Source organism: Elaeis guineensis, chromosome 5, assembly GCF_000442705.2.
Source record: "Elaeis guineensis isolate ETL-2024a chromosome 5, EG11, whole genome shotgun sequence".
Classification (NCBI taxonomy): Eukaryota; Viridiplantae; Streptophyta; class Magnoliopsida; order Arecales; family Arecaceae; genus Elaeis; species Elaeis guineensis.
Window position 1 is genome coordinate 15,254,430 of NC_025997.2, and position 27,952 is coordinate 15,282,381.

Below are 27,952 nucleotides of genomic sequence, written 5' to 3' on the forward strand. Positions count from 1 at the left end.
GCGTGGTCAAGGGCCGCGAAAAGGCCCTCGAGGTTGGCTATGGTAGCGGTGGCACGAAGGGGGGAGGAAGAGGAGGAAGGGGATAGAAGAGAAGGGAAACCATGAACGCGGGAGGCGCTAGAAGAAGCGGAAAGAGAGAGAACGAGGACGGGGCAGGCGGACGAACGTGACGGAGGGGAGAAATCATACCTGCACTGCGTGCACCCGAGCCCCTGTACGCAGATAATCGCAGCCGCTGTTTTTATATAGGCACAACTATGTAAGCAAAATGAGCGGCCGTGATTGGCTGCGTGTACGGCCGGGTGCGCGGAGCCTCTCAGTGTAGGGTAGAATTTCCCTCATCAGCCTTCTATCCAACGTGGAAAAGTAGGGCCCACGATCAATGGCCAGAGCTCACAGCAAGGGTAATGGGGGATTGGTAACAGAGAATCCGTCCTCCTCTTTGCTTTTCCCGTCCGAAGCGGAGCCCATTTCCGTCTATGTCACCATCCCCAGATACCGCCCACGTCTTTCCTCCACCCGGAGTATAAAATCCTCACTCCATTCCCTTGCATTGTTCTCTCTCTAGTCTGTAGCTCGGTTCCTCTCTCTTTCGTTCGCCGCCCAAATATCCGCAAAGCTGGTCAGAGCTATTGACTACAGTGGGAGAGAATTGTGGAGACGGAAGAAACAAAAGGGCGGCGAATAATGTGAGGAAAAAAGGGCTCCGTCTGTGTCCTCCTCTATCTTTCCATTCCTCTTTCTCTCGCCGCTACGGAAACCCTCCCGTACAAACGCTAACCTTCTTTCTCTTTCTCTAGCTCTCACTTGGGTTGGCCTATAAGTGGAGGTGGAGCCGAGCGTGGAGAACGAGGAAGCGGAGCCTTTCTCGAATCCACCATGCGTTGAAGTTTTATTGAAAGCCCGTGAGGTATTCGATCGAACGCTTTCAACGATCCCTAAATGCTAGGCGCTCTATCTTTTTCTTTCTGTCAGGTGCTTACTATGGTGCCGGCGAACAACTGGATCTCGTTCTCCTACGCTCCCATGGAAATGCTCCTGCGTCCTTGTAGCTACGATCAGATCGGTCACTTCCAGTTCTTGCTCCAGGCGCCGAAGCTCGAGGACGTGCTCGGCGGGCAGCGATCGTCTCCGACGGGCCCGTGCTCCGACACCCCGACCGACGGCCAGGATTCATGGTCCCTCATCAGCACGGTGCATGATCGTCTCCAGAACCCGATCCCGCCGAACGCCAGCTATTTGGGCGCCCTGGCGCTCCCCAGCAACGCCGCGATCTCGGAGGTCGACGATTCCGCTTCAGAGCCCGCGAACCCGCTCGGCGGCTTCTCGCCGGAGCTAAGGACCGGGGAGTTCGCCTTCTCGGCATTCCCGCGGCCGGTTCCACTGGCGTTACCGGCGCCGGGAAGCTCCGAGGGAGCTGCGGCGGGGAAGGCGGTGACGACGTCGGCGGCGCCGGTCGGGTCGTGCCAGAGGACGTCGGTCTACCGAGGGGTGACCAGGTATCTGATTAATTAAGCGATAATTTTGTTAGCGCACTTAGAAAGTTCATGCAATAATTACGAATAGGAGCGTCGGTTTGGGGGCAGCGTCGGATGGGTGACGTGCCTTGGCGCACGTGTGGTGGTTTTGGCAGGCACAGGTGGACGGGCCGGTTTGAGGCCCACTTATGGGACAACACGTGCCGGCGAGAGGGGCAGAAGCGGAAGGGCAGGCAAGGTACGCACGTGCGAACCTGATTTCCTATGATCCACTTGCATTAAGAGCATCCATCAGTTCCCCAACTCCCACCCCCCACCCTCCTCTCGTTATGTCATATTTGTGTACGGGAGAGGAGCGCTTTCGCTTTCTGTGAGATGCCGCCGCTTGGGGTTGGGGATAAAAACAGGGGGAAAAGGTGGGGTTTTGACGCGGCTACTGGCACTGTCTGAGCTACCCCCACCCACCTGAAGGGGCTTAAATAAATAAAGCTTTGTCTGTGGTGCACCGCAGTGATTTGGAAAGGGAACCCTTTTTTTTCTGAAATTTATTTCTTTTTCTTAATTTCAAAACTTCAAGTTAGTTTTTGTTTCTTATTTTTTGTGCCTTGTAGGGATTTAAATACCATAATCGCCTGTAAAACCTCATTCCTTATGGTTGTGTTTGGTTGCCTTTTTTTTGGATGGAATAAGTATTTATTTCATCTTATTCTGTCAAATAGATAATAATTTCGTGATGGCCAGCAATTCTGTTCAACCCTTTCTAATTTTAGAATATCAATTTCATGGTCCTCCATGGAATTGGTAATTCTAGATCTCCTTATTCTCAGCGGATCTAGAGAGACCGTGGAATTGGTAATTTTAAGTCTCCTTATTTTCAACCGATCTAGGGATAATCAGTGTCATTTGCCAAAAAACAGTGAGGATGGTGAAACCCAATTACCTCCCTCTTTTTACCTCTTCATCTTCATGCCGCGGCCGGTTCTCATACCTTCTCGTCTTCTCGGTGGCTTGATCTCCTCCGTAGACTTCCTTCCCTCCGTCCCCACCGCCGCTCCACTATTCTCTTTAGTTCGATTTGGATGATTTGGATTTCATGGCCGTTGGTCGTCACTGCACCCATCTCACACTCTCTGTCCTTCTCTCTTCATCTTCACGCTATGTCCACCGCTTACACCCTTTCACCTTCTCGATGGCTTGAAATCCTCTGCAGACCTCCTCCCCCCTTCCACTCCAGCGTCTTCCATCGGTCGATTTGCTTTTCAAGGCCACCGAGGTATACATAGTGTACGTGCCTGGTTGGTTCAAATTATTTCCTGGAGGAAATTCTAGTCTTTAGATGTTGATACTTGCACTATTTTGATGATTTGTGCGGGACTTGGCAGCTCTGGAAATCTTGGGTTGCATCTGGCATAAAGTTTATAGAGAAAATTGAGACCTCTGGAAATCTTGAGTTGCGTCTGGCATAAAGTTTAATGAGAAAATTGAGACCTCATAAATCACATTCCAGACGACCAGCCTCCTTGCAAATGTTGTAAAGCTGAACACAATGTTATTGGAACATCTAAAGAGTCTCGAGCACACAAAAAAATTTAAAAATAAATATTATTAAAAATAAGAAAGAATTTTTTTAATATTAATACCTATTATTTTAAGATTACTGAGCAAGTTTGTATCAAAAAAACGTAAATTTACATGTCAAAGACATTCTTGAATTTCGAAAAAATTCATTCTCTATTTCTTTATGTAATAGAGGCTTATTCTCGTGTTAACTAAATTGGAGTTAAAATAATACTGCATTAATTAGAATGAAATAAAGATGAAATATCAGTTTTTCAATCAAACATAAATCTAAAATAATAAAAATAAATAATTATTTATTAAAAATTTATATTTTTATTTTAAAAATAAAATTGGAGTGTCCACGCGCCATCTATCAAGTACCATGAATAGCGCTCTACTCTTTAATGGCAGTTTTTTTCTTTTTCTCCTCTACAATAGTTGATATTGGCGTACTTGTTAAAATGGTACGGTTTATGTTGAATTCGGAGCCGGCGCTTTACTTATTTGTGAGGCGGACTTCACTCGTGCTTATGGGGGGGGGGTTTTACGCTTTTATTTTATTATTATATATAGTTTACCATTATATATATATAGATGAAAACTGTCAAGTTTGTACTTCATTGAGTGGTGGGCCCCCCCCCTTCAAATTCCCCAGCGGAGGCCTGGCATGTCATGGAGGAAAGCGGGTTGCTGTATGGGGCGCCACAGGCAAAGGGCAGGGTGGAGGGTTAATTTTTGATAAAGCCTCCGTCAAAGTTCTCATCATAAAACCTTCTGGCTGGTCGGGTATGGGATTGATATTTGATGGATAGGGGAGAGTGATGTGACGACACATAGCGGAAGGATCAGGTGTCCCTTCTGCGAGCAGCTGCAGCTCGAAGTACACTGTGGCCCTTTTGGTGTTCGATGTCAGGTCTCATACCCCAACCAGTATCCTTGACTGCTGAAGCCGAGCCCATGGTTTCCTATATGTCCCGTCAATAGATTGTGATAAGATGGCATAGCTTTGTGATTTTGTTGTGCTGTCTCTGCGCCACATTACGAGTATTTGTAGCGAACCTCCGATTTTATACAGGTTTTCTTTAAGGACACCCATCAATTATTAGTTAAATGGGAGCTTTCCTCAGTTTCTTGTCAGGGTAGCTGCCATGTATAATGCCTTTGTTGGTTAAAGAGCATCTGTGGGAGCCCAGGAACCTTGTTGAAGCTATGCTTTGAAACAATTTTCTTAAGTTGTGCTTGGAAATAATTAATGTATGGTTGATCTTATTGATACTGAGGATTGAAGGATATACGATTCGATCTATTCGACGGACCCTTGTAGATCTCCCATATTTTAATTCATATAGAACAAGGTTACCTTCTCCACTATGTACTATTTGTGCCTTTCTACCTCGACTCACTTCTTTTATAAACGTAGCTATCTACATATCTATGGAGTCCTGTATATCGAGTCTTGGAAATTGCTTGCCTGACTGCCAGACTTGTTCTTGACCCTGTATATATAAATGGCGCATTGAATTGGTGCAATGTATCTGTTCAGCAAAGAATGTGATTGTGAATGGGGCTGGCCCCAGTGATAACACCTTTTTGCCGGGCAATCAGTGATCCTTAGTGCATCCCCAAAAGTCCGGACCTTTATGGTTTGCATTCTTCTTTTAACAGATACAAGAATAGGAGTGCTTTTGATATATAGAGATATGCATAATAGCTTTTAAATTTGCAGCTTGCCTAGCTTTCTAGCTTCCCTGCTTATTGTGATAATATCTCCCACTCTAACATAAATGAGTAATAGGAATATTCTATAATAAATTGTGATTTGCGTACTGTTCTTTATTCCTGATGCTGTACAATGGCCTAGGACGATATAATATGGAGTCAGCTTTTACCATTTCGCAACAATTACGGGTGTGATAAACTGCTAAGGCACTGGTATACATAAAAAAGGCACATGACTTGTGAAGCTCTATAAATGAGGGAACAGCTTGGGGTTGAGCTCAGGGTTGGACGTTGGCCCAAAAAACCCCAATCCAGACCTAGTTGTGTTGGGTTATGGTCGAGCTTAACCGAATCTAAACCCAACCAGAACCAACACGTCAGGGTCCAATCTGAAAAATCTTTTGCCAATCTTAAATTACCTGTGCAACCGGACTTGATTAGCCCAACCTAACTGTTGGGTATAAAATACCCACGGTCGAAGTTCTCAGCGGGCTTGACCCTTGCGGACTCCTATAGGAGCCGAGCTCCGTCCACGACGTCAAGAAAGACTCCGCCCGGACTCCTACGGGAGCCGAACTCCGCTCACGACTTCAACCGCAAGTAGACTCCCCCCGGACTCCTACAGGAACCGGGCTCCGTCCTCAACTGCTGGTAAGCCTTGTCCGGACTCCTACGGGAGCCGGATTTCGCCTTTGACTTTAATTGCAGGAAGACTCCGCCCGGACTCCTACGGGAGCCGAGCTTCGTCCTTGACTCTAACGGCTGCAGACAGACTTCGTCCGAACTCCTACGGGAGCCGGACTCCGCCCACGACTTCAACCGCAAGTAGACTCCGTCCGGACTCCTACGGGAGCCGGGCTCCGTCCTCAACCTCAACTGCTGGTAAGCCTTGTCCGGACTCCTACGGGAGCCGGACTTCGCCTTTGACTTTAATTGCAGGAAGACTCCGTCCGGACTCCTACGGGAGCCGAGTTTCGTCTCGACTCTAACGGCTGTAGACAGACTTCGTCCGGACTCCTACGGGAGTCGGATTCCGCCCATGACTTCAACCGCAAGTAGACTCCGCCCGGACTCCTACGGGAGCTGGGCTCCGTCCTCAACCTCAACTGCTGGTAAGCCTTGTCCGGACTCCTACGGGAGCCGGACTTCGCTTTTGACTTTAATTGCAGGAAGACTCCGTCCGGACTCCTACGGGAGCCGAGCTTCGTCCTCGACTCTAACGGCTGCAGACTTCGTCCGGACTCCTACGGGAGCCGGACTCCGCCCACGACTTCAACCGCAAGTAGACTCCGTCCGGACTCCTACGGGAGCCGGGCTCCGTCCTCAACCTCAACTGCTGGTAAGCCTTGTCTGGACTCCTACGGGAGCCGGACTTCGCCTTTGACTTTAATTGCAGGAAGACTCCGCCCGGATTTCTACGGGAGCCGGGCTCCGTCCTCGACACCAACGGCTGCAGACAGACTTCGTCCGGACTCCTACGGGAGCCGGACTCCGCCCACGACCCCAACTGCAAGTAGACTTCGTCCGGACTCCTACGGGAGCCAGACTCCGTCTTCTATTCCGACTGCGGGAAGACCTCGTCCAAACTCTTACGGGTGTCGGACCTCGCTACCGACTCCAATCGAACTTCGGCCGACAAGTCTGGACCCCCTGGCAGGCCACAGTAACGGACAACACTGCTCCACTCCCTGCGGCGGATCCTACGCAGCTCCATTACTCCCTGACAGGCCGTATTAACGGCCACGATTCTGCTCCACTCCCTGTGGCGGATCCTGTGCGATTCCACCACTCCCTGACGAGTCACGACAGCGGACGCCGCTCCACTCTCCGTAACTGATTCCACGTGGCGAGCCACGGCGATAGCCACGATCCCACTCCACTACCCTCCGCAATAAATTCCTCCTGACTCTGGGCGGCCCACTACCAGACGGTTACAGGCGTCGCTATCAATTTGTTGTCCCCTCCGTCTATAAAAGGGGAATCCCAGATATGTTATTCTATAAGCTCTCGTTTCTATCTAAAAACTCTGCTAAAATTTCTGTTCGAGCACTCCATTCTTGTTGAGGCAGAGAACTGATTTGAGCGTCGGAGGGTCTTGCCGGAGCAACCCCACCTCCGGTTTAGACTTCTTTTGCAGGTCCCGGCGGCGACCGCGACTCCCTCGACTCCAGCTTCTCCGGCGCAAGCGGATTTTTGCACCAACAGGATTGGCGCTAGAGGAAGGGGCCTGTGTCTTCACAGCATCCTTGTTCTTAAAGGAGCGCTCAACGGGACCGCTTCCGGTCATCTTCTCCGGCACTCACTCCTTTCCCCCACTGGATCCTCGTCCGATGCCTTCTCGCGAAGCATCCGCGCAGCTACCTACGGCCTCCGTAGCCATATCTCGGACCTCGATCTCGCCTCTGGTTTCCCAGGCCTCGCGTCCTCCGGCTATGGTCGCCGGCATGGAGTGGCCGGACGATCGGCCTTCGACGGATTTCGCCAACACCATCTCGGGAGGACCCCGGCAGAAAACGACCAACATACCGGCTGTATCCCCCAAGCGGCAAAAGACTGAAGAGCCCATAACCTTTACCGAAGAAGACACTCAGGGAGTCCAATTCCCTCATAACGACGCGGTTGTAGTTTCTTTGAATATAGCAAATTACGACGTCCGCCGTGTTCTTGTCGACAATGGAAGTTCGGCCGACATCTTGTTCTACGATGCCTTTTCAAGAATGTCCACTCTTGACAGCCATCTGAGGCCGATTAGCTCCCCTTTGGTAGGGTTTACCGGCGACGCCGTTCCGACGGAAGGAATAATAACTTTGACTGTGGCCGCAGGTCAATATCCAAGGCAATCCAAGGCTCTGGTGAATTTCTTGGTGGTGAAGGCGCCATCCGCCTACAATGCAATCCTCGGCCGACCTGACCTCAATGCTCTCCAAGCCGTCGTATCGACCTATCATTTGAAGTTGAAGTTCCCCACCAACCAGGGGATCGGAGAGGTCCGGGGAGACCAAGCCCTGGCCAGACACTGCTATAATATAGCCTTGCGAAGAAGCGATCAATCTGACTCCTGCCCCGTCGATGGACTGGATGCTCGCGATGACCTCATCGAAGAGAGGGGCGCTCCAATCGAAGATCTGGTACCAATCTCTTTGAACGACGGGAACGCGGAGCATGTAGCGATGATCGGCTCCAACGTAGGGGAGGAGGTGCGGACGTGTCTTATTGATTTTCTACGAAGGAATGCGGACGTTTTCGCTTGGGTTCCAGCAGACATGTCGGGGATTGACACGGAAGTCATGGAGCACCATCTGGCCGTCGATCCAAAGCATCGACCGACGAAAGAAAAAATCCAAAGTTATGCTTCGGAGAGGCAGAAGGCGATAGCCGAGGAAGTGGATAAGCTCCTTAAGGCCGGATTCATTAAGGAAGTCAATTATTCTGATTGGATTTCCAACGTTGTCCTGGTCAAAAAAGCAAACGGCAAGTGGAGGATGTGCATAGACTTCAAAAAGCTGAATAAGGCCTGTCCGAAGGACAGCTATCCCCTTCCCAGAATCGATCAACTGGTGGACGCGACCTCGGGCCATGAGCTCCTCACCTCCATGGACGCGTTCTCCGGCTATAATCAAATTAGAATGATGCCGGAAGACGAAGAAAAGACAGCTTTCATCACTAATCGTGGCCTTTACTGTTACAGGGTCATGCCTTTCGGCCTCAAGAATGCGGGCGCAACCTACCAACAGTTGGTGAACAAAATCTTCAAGGAGCAGATCGGCCGTAACATGGAGGTCTACGTGGACGACATGCTCGTAAAAAGCAAATCTTCCAGAGATCATATCGCCGACCTCGAGGAGACCTTCGACGCTCTCCGGAAATATAGAATGAAGCTGAACCCAACTAAATGCGCTTTCGGCGTAACCTCAGGAAAGTTCCTGGGCTTCATGGTATCAGGACGCGGGATCGAGGCCAATCCAGAGAAAATTCGCGCCATCCAGGAGATGGCCGCCCCAAAGTCGATAAAAGAGGTTCAGCGCCTCACGGGGAGGATAGCGGTCCTTAATCGCTTCGTCGCAAGGTCGGCCGAACGGTGCTTGTCCTTTTTTCAAACCTTCAAGCAGCCGAAGAACTTCTGTTGGACCTCTGAGTGCCAACAGGCGTTCGAAGAATTAAGGAGCTACCTTGGCTCACCCCCGCTGTTAGCAAAGCCTGAGTCTGGGGAGGAGCTATTTTTATACCTGGCGGTCTCTCCCATGGCCCTCGCGGCCGTCCTTGTCAAAGAAGAAACGAAAGTCCAGCGGCCAATCTACTACGTTAGCCGTGCGTTGAGGGACGCCGAAACCAGGTACACCAAATTAGAAAAATTGACTTACGCCTTGTTGATTGCAGCCCGGAGGCTCCGATCCTACTTTCAAGGGCACACCGTGACACTACTCACCGATCAACCGATCAACCAATCAAGGCGGTTTTGCACCGGGCGGACACCTTCGGGAGGATGGCAAAATGGGCGATCGAGCTCACGGAATTTGACATCAACTATCGACCCAGGCCAGCAGTGAAGGCCCAAATACTGGCAGATTTCATAGTAGAGTGTACCATCCCGGAGGAGGCTGAACCTGAACAAAGCAAAGTTGACAACCTGAAGTCCCAACCGAACTCCGAAGAAGAGGCCAATCCCTCTGATCGCTTTTGGACCCTCTATGTGGACGGATCTTCCAACATGTCGGGCGCAGGTGTAGGCCTGATCTTGGTCAGTCCGGAGGGAGTCATCGCGGAACACGCTCTGCGTTTCGAGTTTCCCGCAACAAACAATGGAGCGGAATACGAAGCTCTGATCGCAGGACTAAGGATCGTCAAAGAGCTGGGAATAAGTCAGCTCCGGGTGCACAGTGACTCCCAACTAGTGGTGGGGCAAGTCAGCGGGAGTTACGAAGCGCGGGAGGACAGTATGGCCAAATACTTTGAGAAGGTAAAGGAGCTCACCCCCACCTTTAGCAGCTTCAACATTAGACAGATCTCAAGGTTGAAAAATACTAGGACTGACCTTCTCTCCAAGCTGGCGACGTTGGCTCCGGTCGAATTGCCCAAAGGCGTCCTCTTTGAAGTTCTAAAACATCCGAGTACAGAAGAATCGCGGCCCGTGATGGAGATTGACCACGAGCCCAGCTGGGTCGACCCGCTGATAATCTACCTCAGAGATGGAGTTCTCCCCCAGGATGCGAAAGAAGCTCGGAAGCTCCGAAATCAAGCCTTCCGATACATCCTTTACGAGGGTAAATTGTACAAGAGATCATACTCCTTACCCCTTTTAAAATGTCTCCGGCCCTCGGAAGCTGACTACGCCTTGTGGGAAGTACATGAAGGAATTTGCGGAAACCATTTGGGGGCTAGATCTTTATCCCACAAGTTGCTCCGCCAAGGATATTACTGGCCAACAATGCATCATGATTCGATTGAATATGTCAAAAAGTGTGATCGATGCCAGAGATACGCCAACGTCCAGAGACAGCCCGCCACCGAGCTCACACCCTTGAGTGCCCCATGGCCTTTTGCACAATGGGGGATGGACATCCTTGGCCCCTTTCCCATGGCGTCTGGGCAAAGGAAGTTCCTCCTTGTAGCGATCGACTACTTCATCAAATGGGTTGAAGCCGAACCACTAGCGAAAATCACAGAAGCAAAAGTACAAGATTTCGTTTGGAAGTCGATCGTGTGTAGGTTCGATCTGCCCAGAACCCTAATCACTGATAATGGACGGCAATTCGCGGGAGCAAAATTCGCCGAATTCTGTGAAGATCTAAACATCTCCCACAACTTCACATCAGTAGCCCATCCCCAGGCGAATGGCGAAGCTGAGGTGACCAACAGAACCCTTTTGCAGGGGATTAAGACAAGGCTCGAAAAAGCGAAGGGAACTTGGGCGGACGAACTTTATCATGTGTTGTGGGCGTATCGAACTACCCAGAGGCTACCTACAGGGGAGACCCCTTTTGCTTTAGCCTTCGGTACGGAAGCCATCATCCCAATCGAGCTTAAACTCCCGTCGGCACGAGTCGTGGCATTCGACGAACATCAAAATTCGCAAAGTTTAGAGCCAATCTCGACCTGCTGGAAGAAAGACGGGAGATAGCTCAGGTTCGAATGGCAGCCTACAGACAGAAAGTCGCTCGATATTACAACGCCCGGGTCAAGAACAAAGCCTTTAGAGCAGGAGATCTAGTGCTTCGATGAGCCGCTGTCTCGCAACTTCAGGATCAGGGGAAACTCGTCCCAAACTGGGAAGGACCGTATGAAGTCAAAGAAGTAGTCCGGTCCGGAATTTATTATCTTAAGGAACTCGGAGGAGCCGACCTCCCGCGACCGTGGAGCTCGGAAAACTTACGGATGTACTACCAATAATTTCATTTTAATTGAAAGTTGCATACCTGTATGTCTTTGGACAATTCACACAAACTGTATCAGAAACGAAAGGGAAACCTCGTCCCGACAAAGTCGAAGGCCCGGTTCCATTTAGACCGGATGGGGGGAGAGGCCCTGCAACGCCCATATGCGCCCCCACAACCCTGTTAGGGACAGGAGGAAAACCTCGTCCTAACTTGAGCAAAGTCGAAGGCCCGGTTCCATTTAGACCGGATGGGGGGAGAGGCCCTGCAACGTCCATATGCGCCCCCACAGCCCTGTTAGGGACAGGAGGAAAATCTCGCCCTAACTTGAGCAAAGTCGAAGGCCCGGTTCCATTTCGACCGGATGGGGGGAGAGGCCCAGCAACGCCCATACGCGCCCCCACAGCCCTGTTAGGGACAGGAGGAAAATCTCGTCCTAACTTGAGCAAAGTCGAAGGCCCGGTTTCATTTAGACCGGATGGGGGGAGAGGTCCTGCAACGCCCATACGCGCTCCCACAGCCCTGCTAAGGACAGGAGGAGAACCTCGCTCTAGCTTGAGCAAAGTCGAAGACCCGGTTCCATTTAGATCGGATGGGGAGGAGGCCCTGCAACGTCCATATGCGCCCCCACAGCCTTGCTAAGGACAGGAGGAGAACCTCGCCCTAGCTCTAGCAAAGTCGAAGGCCCGGACTCCTACGGGAGCCGGGCTCCGTCCGCGACTTCTACCGCAAGGACTCCGCCCAGACTCCTACGGGAGTCGGGCTCTGTCACCAACTTCAACCGATGGTAAGCTCCGCCCGGACTCCTATGGGAGCCGGGCTCCGTCCTCAACCTCAACTGCTGATAAACCCCGTCCGAACTCCTACGGGAGCCGGACTTCGCATCTTACTTTAATTACAGGAAGACTTCGCTCGGACTCCCTCGGGAGCCGGGCTTCGTCCGCAACTCCAATCATAGGGAGGACTCCGCCCGGACTCCTACGGGAGTCGGGCTTCGTCACCAACTTCAACTGCTGATAATCTTCGTCCGGACTCCCACGGGAGCCGAACTTCGCCCCGACTTCGCCTACGGGAGCCGAACTCCCGTAGCCTCGCTGAGAGCGGAGGAAAAATTCCAAGCGAAAAAGAAAAAGGAAGGCGATGGACCACATCAGTGACGACTGAAAAACAAACAGCGTCCAAGGTGCAGAGAACCCTGTCACAGCAGGGATTGGGGCTCCCATCAGGAGTCCCAGCTTTCAAGGAAGCTTTCGACGCAAATCCAAAGTAGGACAACTTCCTCAGGATGACAGAAGCTCAGACCTCCGAGCTCAAGCCCTGAGGGGGACACCAAGCCCGAATGGCCCCCAGGCGAGCCTGCGGCCACTGACGGAAAGGATGGGTCGATACGATGGCAACCGGGTATCTTCGAACGACGTAAAAATCAAAAAGGAGCTCGGCAAACTACAATTCAACATGAATAAAAGGGCCACCGGTGACCTTAAGACGACGTCAAAAAAAAAAAAAAAAAAACAAAAAAGAGAGAGAAGAAAGAAGAAGAAAAAATGAGAAAAGGAAGGAAGTTCGGCAGACGAGGTAACAAAATCTCCTTCTCAACTAACAAGATGTACGTTACAAGACCCGAAGGGCCAGAAAAGAATACATTATTACAAGGCTCGAGAACACGGCTTGGAAAGGATACATCGGAGGCCGCTTCAAGCTGCAAACTTCTCTTCCCGTTTCTGTCCTTCCCAGCTGCGTTTTCCAGTGCGTGTGGCAGGCCTATCGACTCTCGCCCCGCCTTGTTTCGCTCTACCTCCGAAGTCCCAACCCCAGGGGGAAAAGAATGAGATAGATTCCAGGGGGCAGTAAGGGCAACGACGGCAGCGACGAAGACCTGTTTCAAGAAGAACCGGAGTCACCCCGGAGGCAGCGGTGGCGCCAGAGATATGCGCCATCACCGAATGCTTCGTGACAGCCGCCGTCCAAAATGTTCTGGCAAGGTCGGCATGCGCTACTTCCACCGTCCCCGCAACAAGTTTTACTGTCCCACCGTCGACGCCGACCGCTTCTGGTCCCTCGGCCCCGATGACATCAAGGATCCCGCCACAGCTTGTGACGACAGCTCTGCCCTCCTGACCGGTATCATCCCGTCTTGCTACTTCGAAATTCTCAGGCAGAACGCCTTTACCGGCGGTCTCCGTTATTAAACCCCTGTTGTTGAAGGAATTCTTCCTCGAGCCCCCTTTGAAGCGACGGGGACCTTCAGCGGCCGCTCGATGACCGGAGAACTCGCAGATCGCTGTTCTCCTCCTTGCCTTCCTCCAAGCCCTTGGCATCCTCTTGAGGATGGCCTCCGGGGTGGAGGACATGGCGGGGGAACCCCTTAGAGAGGAATCAGGGGGCTGAAGATGGCAGAGAGATGGCAAGGACCGGCACGGAGGATGCTCGGAGTTGGCAGGGGCACCGAGGGAGTGGCTGAGTAGCTAGGCTCTCGGACGAAAGAAAGGTGCCATCCTTTTGGCGGAATAAAGCCCCGAAGGAAGGGTAGGGGGTTTAAATAGGCAGTGGATCTTAGCGCAATTATGGTGGCGGGTGTCTCTAGACCAACCGGTGCTTCCCACGTGTCCCGCGTGTCCCACTCGCCACTATCGAGGATTGACTGTTCGCAAATTTCCAGGGCGCGATGCTTGGGAACACATCCCGGCGGGAATTTCGAAGGGTCCCTTCATATCGCTTCGATTCGAAAAGACTCCAGCACGCGCACATTTAATGCCAAAATATCTGGGGGCGGTCGTGAACAGGATTCGAGAAGGCAACTTCGGCCACACCAATCTCTCTGTACTTTCTTCATTCGAAATTCAAACTCGGAAGTAGGGAGACTACTGTTGGGTATAAAATACCTACGGTCGAAGTTCTCAGCGGGCTTGACCCTTACGGACTCCTACGGGAGTCGAGCTCCATCCACGACGCCAAGAAAAACTCCGTCCAGACTCCTACAGGAGCCGAACTCCGCCCACGACTTCAACCGCAAGTAGACTCCGCCCGGACTCCTACAGGAACCGGGCTCCGTCCTCAACCTCAACTGCTGGTAAGCCTTGTCCGGACTCCTACGAGAGCCGGACTTCGCCTTTGACTTTAATTGCAGGAAGACTCCGCCCGGACTCCTACGGGAGCCGAGCTTCGTCCTCGACTCTAACGGCTGCAGACAGACTTCGTCCGGACTCCTACGGGAGCCGGACTCCGCCCACGACTTCAACCGCAAGTAGACTCCGCTCGGACTCCTACGGGAGCCGGGCTCCGTCCTCAACCTCAACTGCTGGTAAGCCTTGTCCGGACTCCTACGGGAGTCGGACTCCGCCTTTGACTTTAATTGCAGGAAGACTCCGTCCGGACTCCTACGGGAGCCGAGCTTCGTCCTCGACTCTAACGGCTGCAGACAGACTTCGTCTGGACTCCTACGGGAGCCGGACTCCACCCACGACTTCAACCGCAAGTAGACTCCGCCCGGACTCCTACGGGAGCCGGGCTCCGTCCTCAACCTCAACTGCTGGTAAGCCTTGTCCGGATTCTTACGGGAGCCGGACTTCGCCTTTGACTTTAATTGCAGGAAGACTCCGCCCGGACTCCTACGGGAGCCGAGCTTCGTCTTCGACTCTAACGGCTGCATATAGACTTCGTCCGGACTCCTACGGGAGCCGGACTCCGCCCACGACTTCAACCGCAAGTAGACTCCGCCCGGACTCCTACGGGAGCCGGGCTCCGTCCTAAACCTCAACTGCTGGTAAGCCTTGTCCGGACTCCTACGGGAGCCGGACTTCGCCTTTGACTTTAATTGCAGGAAGACTCCGTCCGGATTCCTACGGGAGCCGGGCTCCGTCCTCGACACCAACGGCTGCAGACAGACTTCGTCCGGACTCCTACGGGAGCCGGACTCCGCCCACGACCCCAACTGCAAGTAGACTTCGTCCGGACTCCTACGGGAGTCAGACTCCGTCTTCTATTCCGACTGTGGGAAGACCTCGCCCAAACTCCTACGGGTGCCGGACCTCGCTACCGACTCCAACCGAACTTCGGCCGACAAGTCTGGACCCCCTGGCAGGCCACAGTAACGGACAACACTGCTCCACTCCCTGCGGCGGACCCTATGCAGCTCCATTTCTCCCTGACAGGCCGTATTAACGGCCACGATTCTGCTCCACTCCCTGCGGCGGATCCTGTGCGATTCCACCACTCCCTGACGAGTCACGACAACGGACGCCGCTCCACTCCCCGTAACTGATTCCACGTGGCGAGCCACGGCGATAGCCACGATCCCACTCCACTACCCTCCGCAATAAATTCCTCCTGACTCTGGGCGGCCCACTACCAGACGGTTACAGGCGTCGCTATCAATTTGTTGCCCCCTCCGTCTATAAAAGGGGAATCCCAGATACGTTATTCTATAAGCTCTCGTTTCTATCTAAAAACTCTGCTAAAATTTCCGTTCGAGCACTCCATTCTTGTTGAGGCAGAGAACTGACTTGAGCGTCGGAGGGTCTTGCCGGAGCAACCCCACCTCCGGTTTAGACTTCTTTTGCAGGTCCCGACGGCGACCGCGACTCCCTCGACTCCAGCTTCTCTGGCGCAAGCGGGTTTTTGCACCAACACTAACCTAGCCTATCTCTACACTAACCCAACCTGACCTTGACTTATTTTATGTTGGGGTTTGTTTGGAGATATCTCTATCCAAGGTTGGTTTGGGTTGGGAGATAGAGGTTGAGTTGGGTTAGGACGAATCCTAAGCTCAACCCAAACCGTTCAAGTTGCAGCCTTAATCATAACCCTGCATTTTTCTCAGATGTTCGTCAAAGCAAGAAACTGTAGCACTACAGTTTTTGTTCTTAAAGTTTGAAAAAAGGGACATGTAAGGCTTGTCTTATATTATTCACTTAAGCTGCAAATACTGTATTCATTCGAAAGCATACGGCTAAGAGTAAAATCTTTTCATGTTTTATGCCTCTATATTATTGAGAATTTAACCAAAGTAATGACAAGAAAATGTCAAATTGTGCCTGTAGGAACAGAACCCACGGGTTTCCACTACCGTTTTACTGCTCTTGTCGTGTGCTTCATTGTCTGGATCTGGCTGATTTACATTGAATTTGGTACCCTAGTTACTGTTTGGCTCACACGAATTTTATGTTCTTTTTTTCATGGACATGCATTTCATTTTGGTCATGATTCTGCGGATTGTACAGTGTACTTGGGTGAGTAACTTATATTTTCAATTCAAATGTTTTCAATTCCAATTGAAGCAACTTCTAATTTGAATATATATGTAGGTTGACTTTATTGTCATGATGTAGGTGGATATGACGATGAAGAAAAGGCGGCAAGGGCCTATGATCTTGCGGCTTTGAGATATTGGGGTCCTACTGCCACTACAAACTTTCCGGTACTGTCGAACCAGCACTTAGTTCTAATCTCATTGTTTAGCAAAATCATTAACTTTGTCAGATGCCTGAAAGGTGGGCAAGTACTTTTGCCCTATTTTCGGCATTTAACTTGGTTGTCGCTAGATTTTCTTTGTTTATGCTAAATCCGTTCTTTGGTTTGAGCAAGCATGTCCATTAGATAGATGTTGAGGAATTAGTTTCTGACCCTTTCTGTTGAATCTGTATGTAAAGCCGTGACAAAGTGAATAGATTTTTAGCTTGTTTAGGTCTCATTATGCAAGAGTTTTACCAGAAATGCCCATCTTCTGAAGTTATCTGTTTTTATGACTAAGAACCTGGTGCAATATTCCTTTTCTAGATAAAAATTTACGGCAGGGAAATTGAGGAGATGAAGGCCATGTCCAAGCAAGAGTTTATTGCATCTCTAAGAAGGTAGTGACCTTATCCATAGCCCATTGCTAGTGAGAGGATAAATAATGCAGTTTCTTATCTAGTTATTTTCTGTTGGGAAAAATTTCCAGAAAGAGCAGTGGTTTTTCGAGGGGAGCATCTGTCTACAGAGGAGTGACAAGGTAAGACTCAACATGTAAAAAAATATGGTGGTTGTCAGGGAATCATATCATACCTACACACGATACTGCTTGCTATGGTGGATGTCCCATGATTTTATGTTAAGATGTGCATACTGACAGTGGCTTGTTGTGATTTGTTAGGCATCACCAACATGGGCGTTGGCAAGCAAGGATAGGCCGTGTTGCAGGCAACAAAGATCTCTACCTAGGAACATTTTGTAAGTCTGATTCCAGAGTAAATTATCATGCCTATTTTGACAGAATCTAAACTGAAATGTTATCATATACTGTGTTGCTTGCAGCTTTTTCATCTCTCTCTCTCTATCTGTCTCTCTCTCTCTCTTTCTCTATCTATATCTATCTGTGGGTGCACGTTTGTGTATGTGATGCATGATGATGATGATGATGACGTATTGAAGGGGGGTTAGAATGCCACTGTTTTATGCAGAAAGGGGTACTGTGGTGCTTATCGTCACCTTTCTGAATAGTCTGTTTTACTAGTGCTCATTATCACTCTTACTGTCTAATATGGTCTATTTTACCAGACCTGTTGTAGAATATTTTCCATTGGAAGTTATGTTTTTCGTTTTTTTTTTTTTAATTTTTTTGTTTGGTTTGATATGGAGTTTCCCTTAAACTTATCATGCGTTCCCTCAGCCACGGAAGAAGAAGCTGCTGAGGCCTATGATGTTGCTGCAATCAAGTTCAGAGGTGCCAGTGCTGTCACCAACTTTGAGCTTGGTCGATATGATGTGGAAGCTATTGCAAACACAGATCTACCCATTGGAGCATCTGCAGGACGGATCAAGCAATCTCTTCAAGCCAGCAACAACCAGCTCACTCTTAGCAGGTCATGGATCTCACAGCAGCCAACTCTCATTCCCTCTTCTGTCCTTCACAACCCCTTGCAGCTTCCTACTAGTTCTGGACCTTCCGGCCCTCTGACTTGCTCCAGTTTGGCGCCCACTGAGCCAGATGTATGCAGGCAGAGTCTGTGCTGGCTTGCTGCTCATGATCAAAATAGCAACCATAGCAATCCACCAATTGGGAGTGGTATTCTCCAGCTGACACACCCTGCTCCTTCCCAGTAGTCTTTAACTCTTGAATGTAGGTTGCTTGTGTGACCTTCATGGAGCTCATATTTTGACCCGAGAGTGGCTGAGATGCTAAATTTTTGTGTGAAACTAATGTCGACTTCCATAGATCACAGAATTCTCTTCAGTAGATGTTACTTTCTGTGTATGTGCTGGCACCCTTCTAATGGAAAATTCTGAGTCTCCGACTTCATAGATCACCTGCAGAATTCTCTTCAGTAGATGTTACATTCTGTGTATATGCCGGCAATCTTCAAGTTCATAGAATTGTTGGTGTGATGCAGTGTTAAATGGCTGGCGGTTTGTTCATTGCATTTGCATACAATCTGTGGCTACTTAAATGCTTGGGCTGATAGGATGAAGCGCATGTGAAGGAGCCCGGATCCGGACCCAGCAGCCAGGCCAGACCCACGCACGAGTGCAGTCCAGCACAAGTGCATGGGGGAGCATGTGTGAGGCGGCCAAGCAGTCGCACGTCACATTTCGTGGCTCATCGCATTATCGCAGTCCATGGTGGGTGTGTGGATCGAGCATCTATTTTCAGGGCGTTTCTTACGATCTATGATGGACCGGTGTTCGTTTCTCCGGTGTTTCTCATGGTTTACAGGAGTTTTAGTGGATCGATGGCACGATCGGATGGCTATTATCTTTTTCAATTTTAATCCAATGGCTGATGGCATTTCTTCATTTGGTTTGGGGCTGTTTCATGATTGTTTGAGGTGTTATCTGGATCGTGTGATGCAGATCGGATGATAGGGAAAGGAATTTGTTTTCTACATTGAAATGAAGTCATTTTTTGATGTGGTTTGGATCAGTTTGCTTGAGATTACGAGCACTATTTAAAGGAGGGTCTTGGGAGAGGTTTGTAGCAAGGTTGAGAGTAGAAAAAATAAAATTCGAGAGTAGAGAAAAATAAGAGATTTTTTAAAGAGGTGTGAGATTCTTTTGAAAAAAAAAAGATTTTTTTTTTTTTATAAAAGAGAGTCTGTGTGAGTCTTTTATTTTCTTCTCCAATTGTGTACTTTGTCATGCTATGGATTATTAATAGAAGAACGTTGAGGAGATTTTGTTCGTAGACGTAGGCCAATAATCAAATCGAACCATATAAATTGGTGTGCTTTCTTTTTTCTTATTTTTATTGCTTGATTATCTCTCTTATTTTGCGTTCTATGTTTGTTCTAGTTATCTTTTTTCTACAAAATGATCTTGTTTTCGCTATGCTTGTGTGCTGTGTAGATCGAGGTATGCTCGATTATCATTCGATCGGTCTTTTCAGTTTGGTATCAGAGCAAGGAGATTCTTTTGTAGTTGATTTGATTTGAAACAATGGGGGATAAGATAATGATAACAAAATATAAGATACCGAGGTTTGATGGATCAAATTTTGCACTTTGGAAGATGAAGATGCAAGTGGTATTGATCAAAGATGGTTGTGAAATTGTTTTGTAAGAAAAAAAATGTAAACCACAAGAGCTAACGGATGGGTAATATAAGGAAAAAGATAAGCTGGCAATAGCGAACCTCTATTTGGTGTTAGATGATTCTGTATTTTTCAATATCGAGACTGAGACTATTACAAAAGGGATTTGAAAAAAATTGAAGAATCTCTATGAAGGAAAGTCTTTGGTAAATAAAATTTATTTAAGACGGCAATTATACAATCTAAAGACGAAGAATGGGATATCAGTTCAAGAGCACTTTGTGTATTCAATTCTTTGTGAGCAAGCTTGTGGCCTTAGATGTCAGAATTGATGATGAAGATAAGGCTAGCATTCTACTTTGTTCTATACCAGAGTCTTGGGATAATTTTATTATGAACTTGAGTCACGTTGAAACCTTTAAAATAGAGTCAGTTGTTGCATTATTGCTTACAAAAGAGATGAGGCAGAAATCTAGTCAAGAAAGCTCTTTAGGAGAGGCCATGGTAGCACGAGACGGGCCTTTTAAAAGGGAATGTGGTGATCGAGGAAAAACAAGATCTAAATCAAAGGGCAAGAAGAAGGTGAAATGTTGGAATTGTGGAAAAATAGAGCATGTAAAGAAAGATTGCCGGGCTAAAGGTATTGATACAAATCTGAATTGAAAACGTTTTAAGGCAATATAGTAGAAAGTGAAATTTGTTCAGCTACTTCAGATGACGGGGATGTATTGACGATATTGGAGAGATCTGAGTCCGTACGTCATTGGATTTTGGATTCGGAAGCATCTTTTCATATGATTCCTTTTAGGGAGTGGTTTCATACATACAAATTATTGGATGGAGGAGTTATCTATTTGGATAATAATACAACTTATCCTGTGATTGGAGTGGGAGATGTTCGGATCAAGATATTTGATGGTATAGTTCAGACGGTTTTTAATATACGCCATGTTTCTGCACTTCGTAAGAGTTTCCTGTCACTTGAAAAGTTTTGTAAGAAAGGTTTAAAGTTTATCGAAGAGAAAGATCAATTAAAAGTGTCCAAAGAAAGTTTGGTGGTGATAAGAAGAGTACAAATAGGTGGTCTTTATAAATTGATGGGCGAGACTCAAGTGGGAGAGGCGGCAGTAGCAAGTTCAAAAATAATATCTCCGATGGTTTGGCATCGATGTTTGAAATATATGAGCGAGCGTGGACTATAATTATTATCAAATAAAAAGCTTCTTCCGGAGTCTAAGTCAGTGCCATTGAAATTTTGTGAAGATTGTATCTGTGGTAAACAAAGAAGAATCTCTTTCTCTTTATCACAGAAGTAGAGTAAAATATTTTTTGAGCTAATCCACTTAGATACTTAGAAGTCGTCTGATAGATCATTGGGTGGATGTTCCTATTTCGTCTCCTTCATTGATGACTATTCTAGAAAGGCTTGGATATATATTTTGAAGTGAAAATCTGATGTTTTTGAAACCTTCAAGAAATTCAAGGCTCTGGTAGAAAATAAAAAATATTTAAAAATTAAATACCTATATTTTGATAATGGAGGAGAATATTACTCTAAAGAGTTTGATGAGTTTTATGGTGAGCATGAAATTCGTGATAACTTATAGTTCCTGAGATACCACAGTAAAATGGTGTGGCAGAGAGATTTAATAGAATACTCATAGATAGAGTTCATAGTATGATGAGCACTGCAAAACTTGACAATAGATTTTGGACAGAGACTGCAAGCATGGCTTGTTACTTGATAGATCGAATACCGATAAAATCTCTTGGGTTGAAAATTTCAGAAGAACTTTGGAGCGGCAAGCCAGTAAATTATTCTTATCTCTGTATCTTTAGATGTGATGCATATATGTGGATTTTAAAAGAGAAGAGGACAACATTAGATAGAAACTTTTGGAGGTGTATCTTTTTGGGCTATGCTAAAGGAGCAAAGGGGTATTGGTTGTGAGACCCTACTACCCATAAGATCGTTGTTAGCTGAGATATTGTTTTTAATGAAGAATCTTTTCAAGGCACCAAAAAAAAGCAAGATGATGAAGTTATTACTTTTATTGAGTTTTTTGATGCAGGTGATGAGGTGCAAGCAGAGCAAGCACAGGTGAACGATGAGGTAGTTGATGATGGACCAGGTGCAGAGTCTCACAATTCTCTGAGGGTGCTATCTTACTAGAAGAGCCACCAATGGAGTTTGAGTGGCCTAGGAGAGTCATTAGACCTCCTGCTAGGTATGATGACTTTGTCACTTCTTTTATTTTTTCTACTAACCATATTTGTGCTTATGTTGTTTTGACAGAGGAGGACGAGCCAACTTCATACAGGGAGGCATGTGAGTCTACCAATGCTGGAAAGTGGCATTATGCTATGGAAGAGGAGATGGAGTCACTTCGAAAGAACAAGATATGGGAGCTTGTAGTTCTACCAAAGAAGAGAAGTTTGATCGGATGTCGGTGTGTCTATAAAGTGAAGAAAGATATATATGGAAATGTGGAGAGGTTCAAAGTATGTTTGATGGTGAAGGGTTATGCTCATAAGTCAGGAATTAATTTTTATGAGATTTTCTCACTAGTGGTTCGTCTTACTACTATTTGGGTTGTTCTAGCGATCGCGGCAGTCATGAATTTGGAGCTCGAGCATATAGATGTAAAGATGACTTTCTTGCATGGTGACTTGGAGGAGGAGATCTATATGGCGTAATCTGAAGGTTTTGTTGAAAAAGATAAGGAGCTGGTTTGTCAGCTGAACAAATCATTGTACAGTCTCAAACAGGTGCTAAGGTGTTGGTACAAATGATTTGATTCCTTTATTGTGAGTTTGGGATTTGATCGACTGGAGGCAGATCATTGTACATATTTTTGTGGTTATGATGACGGAAGCTTCTGTATCTTGCTGTTATATATCGATGATATGGTGGTCACAGAAAATAGTAGGAGTCAGATATCAGATCTAAAAACTCAGTTGGCTGGAAAGTTCGAGATGAAGGACTTAGGAGTCGTGAACCAAATGCTCGAGATGAAGGTAATACGGGAGAGGAAGGATAGGAAGGTCTGACTTTCACAAAAAAGATATATGGAGAAAGTTCTACGGTATTTCAATATACAGAATGCAAAGCCGATGTCTACTCGATTTTCTATTCAGTTGAAACTATCAGCAGAACAATCACCTTGCACGGAAGCAGAAAAGGCTGACATGACCTGCGTACCATATTCATCAGGAGTAGTGAGTCTTATGTTTGCCATAGTATACATAAGACCAGACATTATACAAGCAGTGGGAGTTGTGAGCCGATATATAGCAAATTCAGATAGCGACTATTGGACAGCAGTAAAGTGGATCTTCTGATATCTGAGGAAGACGACTGATCATTCGCTCTATTATGGTTCAGCGGGTTTAGAGTGCATTGGGTATGTTGATTTTGATTTTGCAGGTAATCGGGACAAGAGAAGATCTACCACAGGCTATGTGTTCTCAATGGACGACGGTGCTATTAGCTAGAAGTTTAAGTTTTAGTCAGTGATGGCATTATCAATGATAGAAGCAGAATATATTACAGTGGCACGCGCATGCAAAGAAGTTATTTGACTCAATAGGCTTCTTGGAGACTTTAAGGTGAAGCAAGATGTGATGAGGGCGAATTGTGATAGTTAAAGCACGTTGTACTTGGCAAAAAATCCGATGTTTCACTCTCGAACGGTGCATATTGACATTCACTATCACTTTGTGAGAGATGTGGTTGATGATGGCTTAATCTCATTATTGAAAATTCATAGTGATGCAAATCTAGCAGATGTGTTGACAAAGTCGGTGACTCGGGAGAAGTTCAATTGGAGTAAAGCTTCTTTTGGTCTTGGAGCTATATGAGTGGGAGGTTGGCAAGGCCTCCAAGGATGACGTTTTTATGAGTTCGACACATGTCTTCAAGTGGAAGAATTGATAGGATGAAGCCCATATGAATAAGCCCAAACCCGGACCCAGCAGCCAGTGCAGGCCCGGCCCAGACCCACGCGCAAGTGCGTGTGGGGTGGCCTAGCAGTCACGCATGGCATTTCGCAACTCACTGCATTATCGTGGTCCACAGTGGGTGTGTGGACCGAGCGTCTGTTTTCAGAGCATTTCTCGCGGTCCATGGTGGACCGGCATCCGTTTTCTCGACGTTTCTCACGGTCTACTGGAGTTTTGATGAATTGATGGCATGATTGGACGGCTATTATCCTTCCCAATTTTGATCCAATGGTTGGTGGCATTTCTCCGTTTTGTTTTGGACTGTTTCATGATTGTTTAAGGCGTTATCTGGATCATGTGATGCAGATCGGATGACAGGGAAAGGATTTTGATTTCTACACTGAAACGAAGTCCTTTCTTGATGTGCTTTGGACCAGTTTGCTCTTGACTATGAGCTCTATTTAAAAGGGGGGTCTTAGGAGAGGTTTGTAACAATGTTGAGAGTAGAAAAAATAAAATCCAAGAGTAAAGAAAAATAAGAGAGATTTTTCTAATGAGATGTGAGATTTTTTGAGAGAAAAAAAAGATATATATATTTTTTTTGTAAAAGAGAGTCTGTGTAAGTCTTTTATTTTTTTTTTCAATTTTGTACTTCGTTGTACCATGAATTATTAATAAAAAAAATATTGAGGAGGACTCGCCCGTGGATGTAGGCTAATAATCAGGTCGAACCATATAAATCTGATGTGCTTCCTTTTTCTTGTTTTGATTACTTGATTATCTCTCCTATTTTATATTCTATATTTGTTCTAATTATTTTTTTTCTATAAAATGATTTTATATCTGCTGTACTTGTATATTGTGTGGATTGAGATATGCTCGATTACCACTCGATCGGTCTTTTGATGCTGTGCGTGCAAGTGTATCTTTGTAAACCCTTGTGGCCTGGGTCGACATTGTTGCTTCTGGTAAGCGATGTCGGCCACCGTTCAAATACAAAAACATTCCAGAGCTCTATTTCCTATGTGGTAGAGTAGGGCATTTGGAGAATGGTTGTATCCACATCTTGATGAGGAGAAAGTTGAAAGGATCTGGAGGCATGGTTCCAGACTGTATGGTCCTTGGTGGTGTCGGGTTGCTGTGGCCACTGCTCAAGAGGAATAGGGGACTCTGATCGGTAATGGCGGTCGCCCAATGCAAGGCCAAGGTGGCAACGATGGGGGTGTTATAGTCCAAAAAGAAAAAGATGCATCGAATGGCTGGCAAACTATCACCACGAAGCAGATGTCAGCGAATGGTAACGGCCACATCCTTCTGTGATGGGTACATCATCGTGTTTTGCGGTTCACGAAGATACCAATGAAGATGAGATGGACCACAACATTACTCATATGGAAATTGTTGTGGATCATCAGACCTCGTCAGCAGGATAAAATTTCTATGGTTGGCCCGACCATGAAAAAAATTATGCCGGATCATCATCATCTGCCATATGTCCCCCAACCCCACGGATCACAAAGCAGAAGCAGAGAGAGAGAAAAAAAAGGGAGGAGAGAAGGGGGGAGGGAGAGGGGTTAGTGGCGTCGGAGCCGGGGGAGCGGAGGGGCGTGGCCGCGGTGGGGGTGGCATGGACAGCAGTGGGGCAGGGCCGCGGTGGGGGTGGTGCGGACGGCAGGAGCCGGAGTGCAGCGACCGGAGGCCTGGTTACGGGGCGGGGGCGGGCGAGGGCCAGGGTGCAGGCGTCAGGGTGGGGGGCTGCGATGGGGGCGACGCAGATGTCGGAGGGTCGGGGTGTAGGCGGTCGGGTGTCGGGGTGCTGGCGTCGGGATGGAGCCACCCAAAGAGGGGGTTGGGTGTGAAGGCGTTGGAGGGGGGGGCCGCGATGGAGGTGGTGTGGACGTCTGGGGACCGGGGTGCAGGTGGCGGGGCGAAGCGGGGGCGTGGGGTCAGGCTGCGGGAGCCGGTGGGGCGAAGCGAGGGCGGGGGGCCGGGGCAGAGCCGCCCAAGGGGGGGTTGGGTGCGGAGGCATCGGGGTGAGGGGCCGCGGTGGGGGTGGTACGGACGTCGGGGGGTCGGGGTGCAGACGTCGGGGTGGTGGGGCGGAGAGCTGGGCTGCAGGCGTCGGCAAGGCGGGGGCGAGGGGCTGAGGTGCAAGCGTCGGGGCGGAGCCAGTGGGGGAGTTGGGCGTAGAAAAGAAGAAACGGATTTTTTTTTTTTTAATGAGTGGAGATATATGATAGATGATGATGATTTGATTATAATTTTTTGATAGTTGATCCGATCGTAGAAGTTTTATCCTCATCAGCATCTATGACCGGTATTAGTCTGACCGGGTCAGTTTCGAAAAAGGACAACCAGAAGCGTCCGATGTATGTAGACACACCTCGGCAAGATAGCCCCTCTCCCCCTCGGCCGGAGCCCAAGGTCTTGTTACTATCGGGTTCGTCCCATGTGGCTCAGCCAAATACCGAGGATAATTTGAGAGAACGTAACCTCACCCAAGCTCCGAATCCTGAGCCGGCCATTCGCTTGCGGTCTGAACCCTGTTCTCCATGGAGCTCCAACTTCAAGCCACCAGCTCATTACCTTTGTTATCACCTCAACTCCTCTCTGGTCCAGGTGACGGTGACTCCATTGGACTCTTTGGTTCGTCCCTTGCAGGGGAAATCGGCGGACGTGATGGAGCCTCCCCTCCTTTCTCTTCGGGTGAAGGGCAGAGCCTCACTTTGTCTCCCCCTCTTTCTGCTTGTTCTGTGGTCCAGTGTGTTGGAGCTGAAGAAACTACTACGATGGAGAATGGTGTTTGTCCGGCAGCCCCGAAGTCATGAGATATGGGAGAGTCTCAGGTCCCTAGCTCCCCTTCTGCTCCTCTGCTTACCCAATGAACATTATTGCATGGAATTGTAGAGGTGCTGCCAAGCCCTCTTTTTGAACAACTTTCCTGATTTAGTCCGTAAACATAAGCCTGATGTATTTTGTATTTTGGAGTCTCGCCTTTCTGGGGAGTCTATTCAGAAATTCCATAGAAGTGTGGGCAGCCAGTGGCATATCTTCGTTATTCCCTTGGTGGGTCTGTCTGGAGTTATCATCATTCTGTGTACCATAATTTTGATTACATTCAGTTTGATAGTTCTAATAGGCAGCTGGCTGCGGGTGTTGTAACTGCTCCTGGCGTGCAACCCTGGCTTCTTCGGGTGGTGTACGCCAGCACAAGTTATCGCAAGCACAGCATTCTCTGGGAGATGGCTGCCACCATCATTGGCTTTGGGCATCCTGTTTTATTGATCAGTGATTTCAATGTTATCACCAGCAGTAATGAGAAGCTGGGTGGACAGGCCTTCACTGCCGATATTGAAGTGTGTGAATTCAGAAACTTTGTGAATTTTTCTGCTGTGATTGACGTGGGATTTAGTGGTAGTGCCTTCACATGGTGGAATAATAGGTTTGGACAAGCTCGGATTTGGGAGAGATTAGAAAAAGCACTTGCTACTAATAGCTGGATCAATTGGTTTCCTGACTCCACTGTTACTCACCTGCCTAGAATTAGATTGGACTACTGCCCTCCGCTGCTCCAGGTATCTTCTCCACCCCCTCGTATCCTCCGGTCCCCTTTCAAATTTCATAAGTTTTGGTGATCTATTGAGGGTATTCATCAGGTGGTTAGGCGAGCCTGCTTCGGAATACTAGGTAGGCGCTAACTAAATGGAATAGAGAGTATGTTGGCAATCTATTTGATAAAACTAAGAGATTGGAGGCACAAATTCAAAGTATGTGTTGGGATATATTGACCGACCCTTTTTACGTCGACTTACTTTCGGGCCTGTCCGACCGACGCCCGACTCTACTGACCACACCAACCGACGACTGCCGACAGTAGCTGCCGACATTATTCGATCGGAGGTATGTCGGTCGGACAGACCCATTCTGTTCTCGACTAGCCGAGCGGTGGAGCCCAGATTACCGACTCACTGTTGGGCGGGGGTGGCAGCCGACGTCCGACTCTCGCAATGCGCCAGACCAGCCGACGGTGTCCTCGGGTCTTCACCCGACGTCCCACAATCGAATACCGACGTATGGTCGGTCAGCTCCTCCAAACGCCGTACGACTGTTATGGGCTGCTGTCCTGACAAGGACATGCGACGTGACCGCCCTGGGGGCATTGTCCTGCTAAGGATATAGGTCAGCCCCAGTGATTTGACAGCCTACGGTGACTTGTCAGTCCGCGATGAATCTGACAGCCTCCGGTGATTTGACAACTCCTCGGTTGTCTGCGCCATTAATGGCGGGACCACGCCGCGCTCTACTATAAAATAAGGAAGGCAACAATGTTGGGGGGAGGAGGTTTCTCTAAGCTCCTGGGTTCTCTCTCTCTCTCTCTC

General features: G+C 48.3%; 1 protein-coding gene across 2 annotated transcripts; it reads left to right on the top strand.

Moving 5' to 3' along the window:
- Positions 1 to 473: 473 nt before the first annotated feature.
- On the top strand, positions 474 to 18,409 carry LOC105044985 (AP2-like ethylene-responsive transcription factor AIL5). 2 transcript variants are annotated; one of them, XM_073257610.1, is made up of 10 exons: positions 474 to 708; positions 801 to 910; positions 976 to 1,499; positions 1,634 to 1,716; positions 16,348 to 16,356; positions 16,456 to 16,544; positions 16,904 to 16,977; positions 17,067 to 17,117; positions 17,259 to 17,335; positions 17,775 to 18,409. In XM_073257610.1, exons 3-10 carry the CDS (start codon positions 985 to 987, stop codon positions 18,206 to 18,208), a joined length of 1,332 nt encoding a protein of 443 aa, XP_073113711.1. In that variant the 5' UTR covers positions 474 to 708; positions 801 to 910; positions 976 to 984; the 3' UTR covers positions 18,209 to 18,409. The 2 variants fall into 2 exon arrangements, with proteins under 2 accessions (XP_073113711.1, XP_019706210.1); XM_019850651.3 differs by having other exon boundaries at positions 474 to 689.
- Positions 18,410 to 27,952: the final 9,543 nt, after the last annotated feature.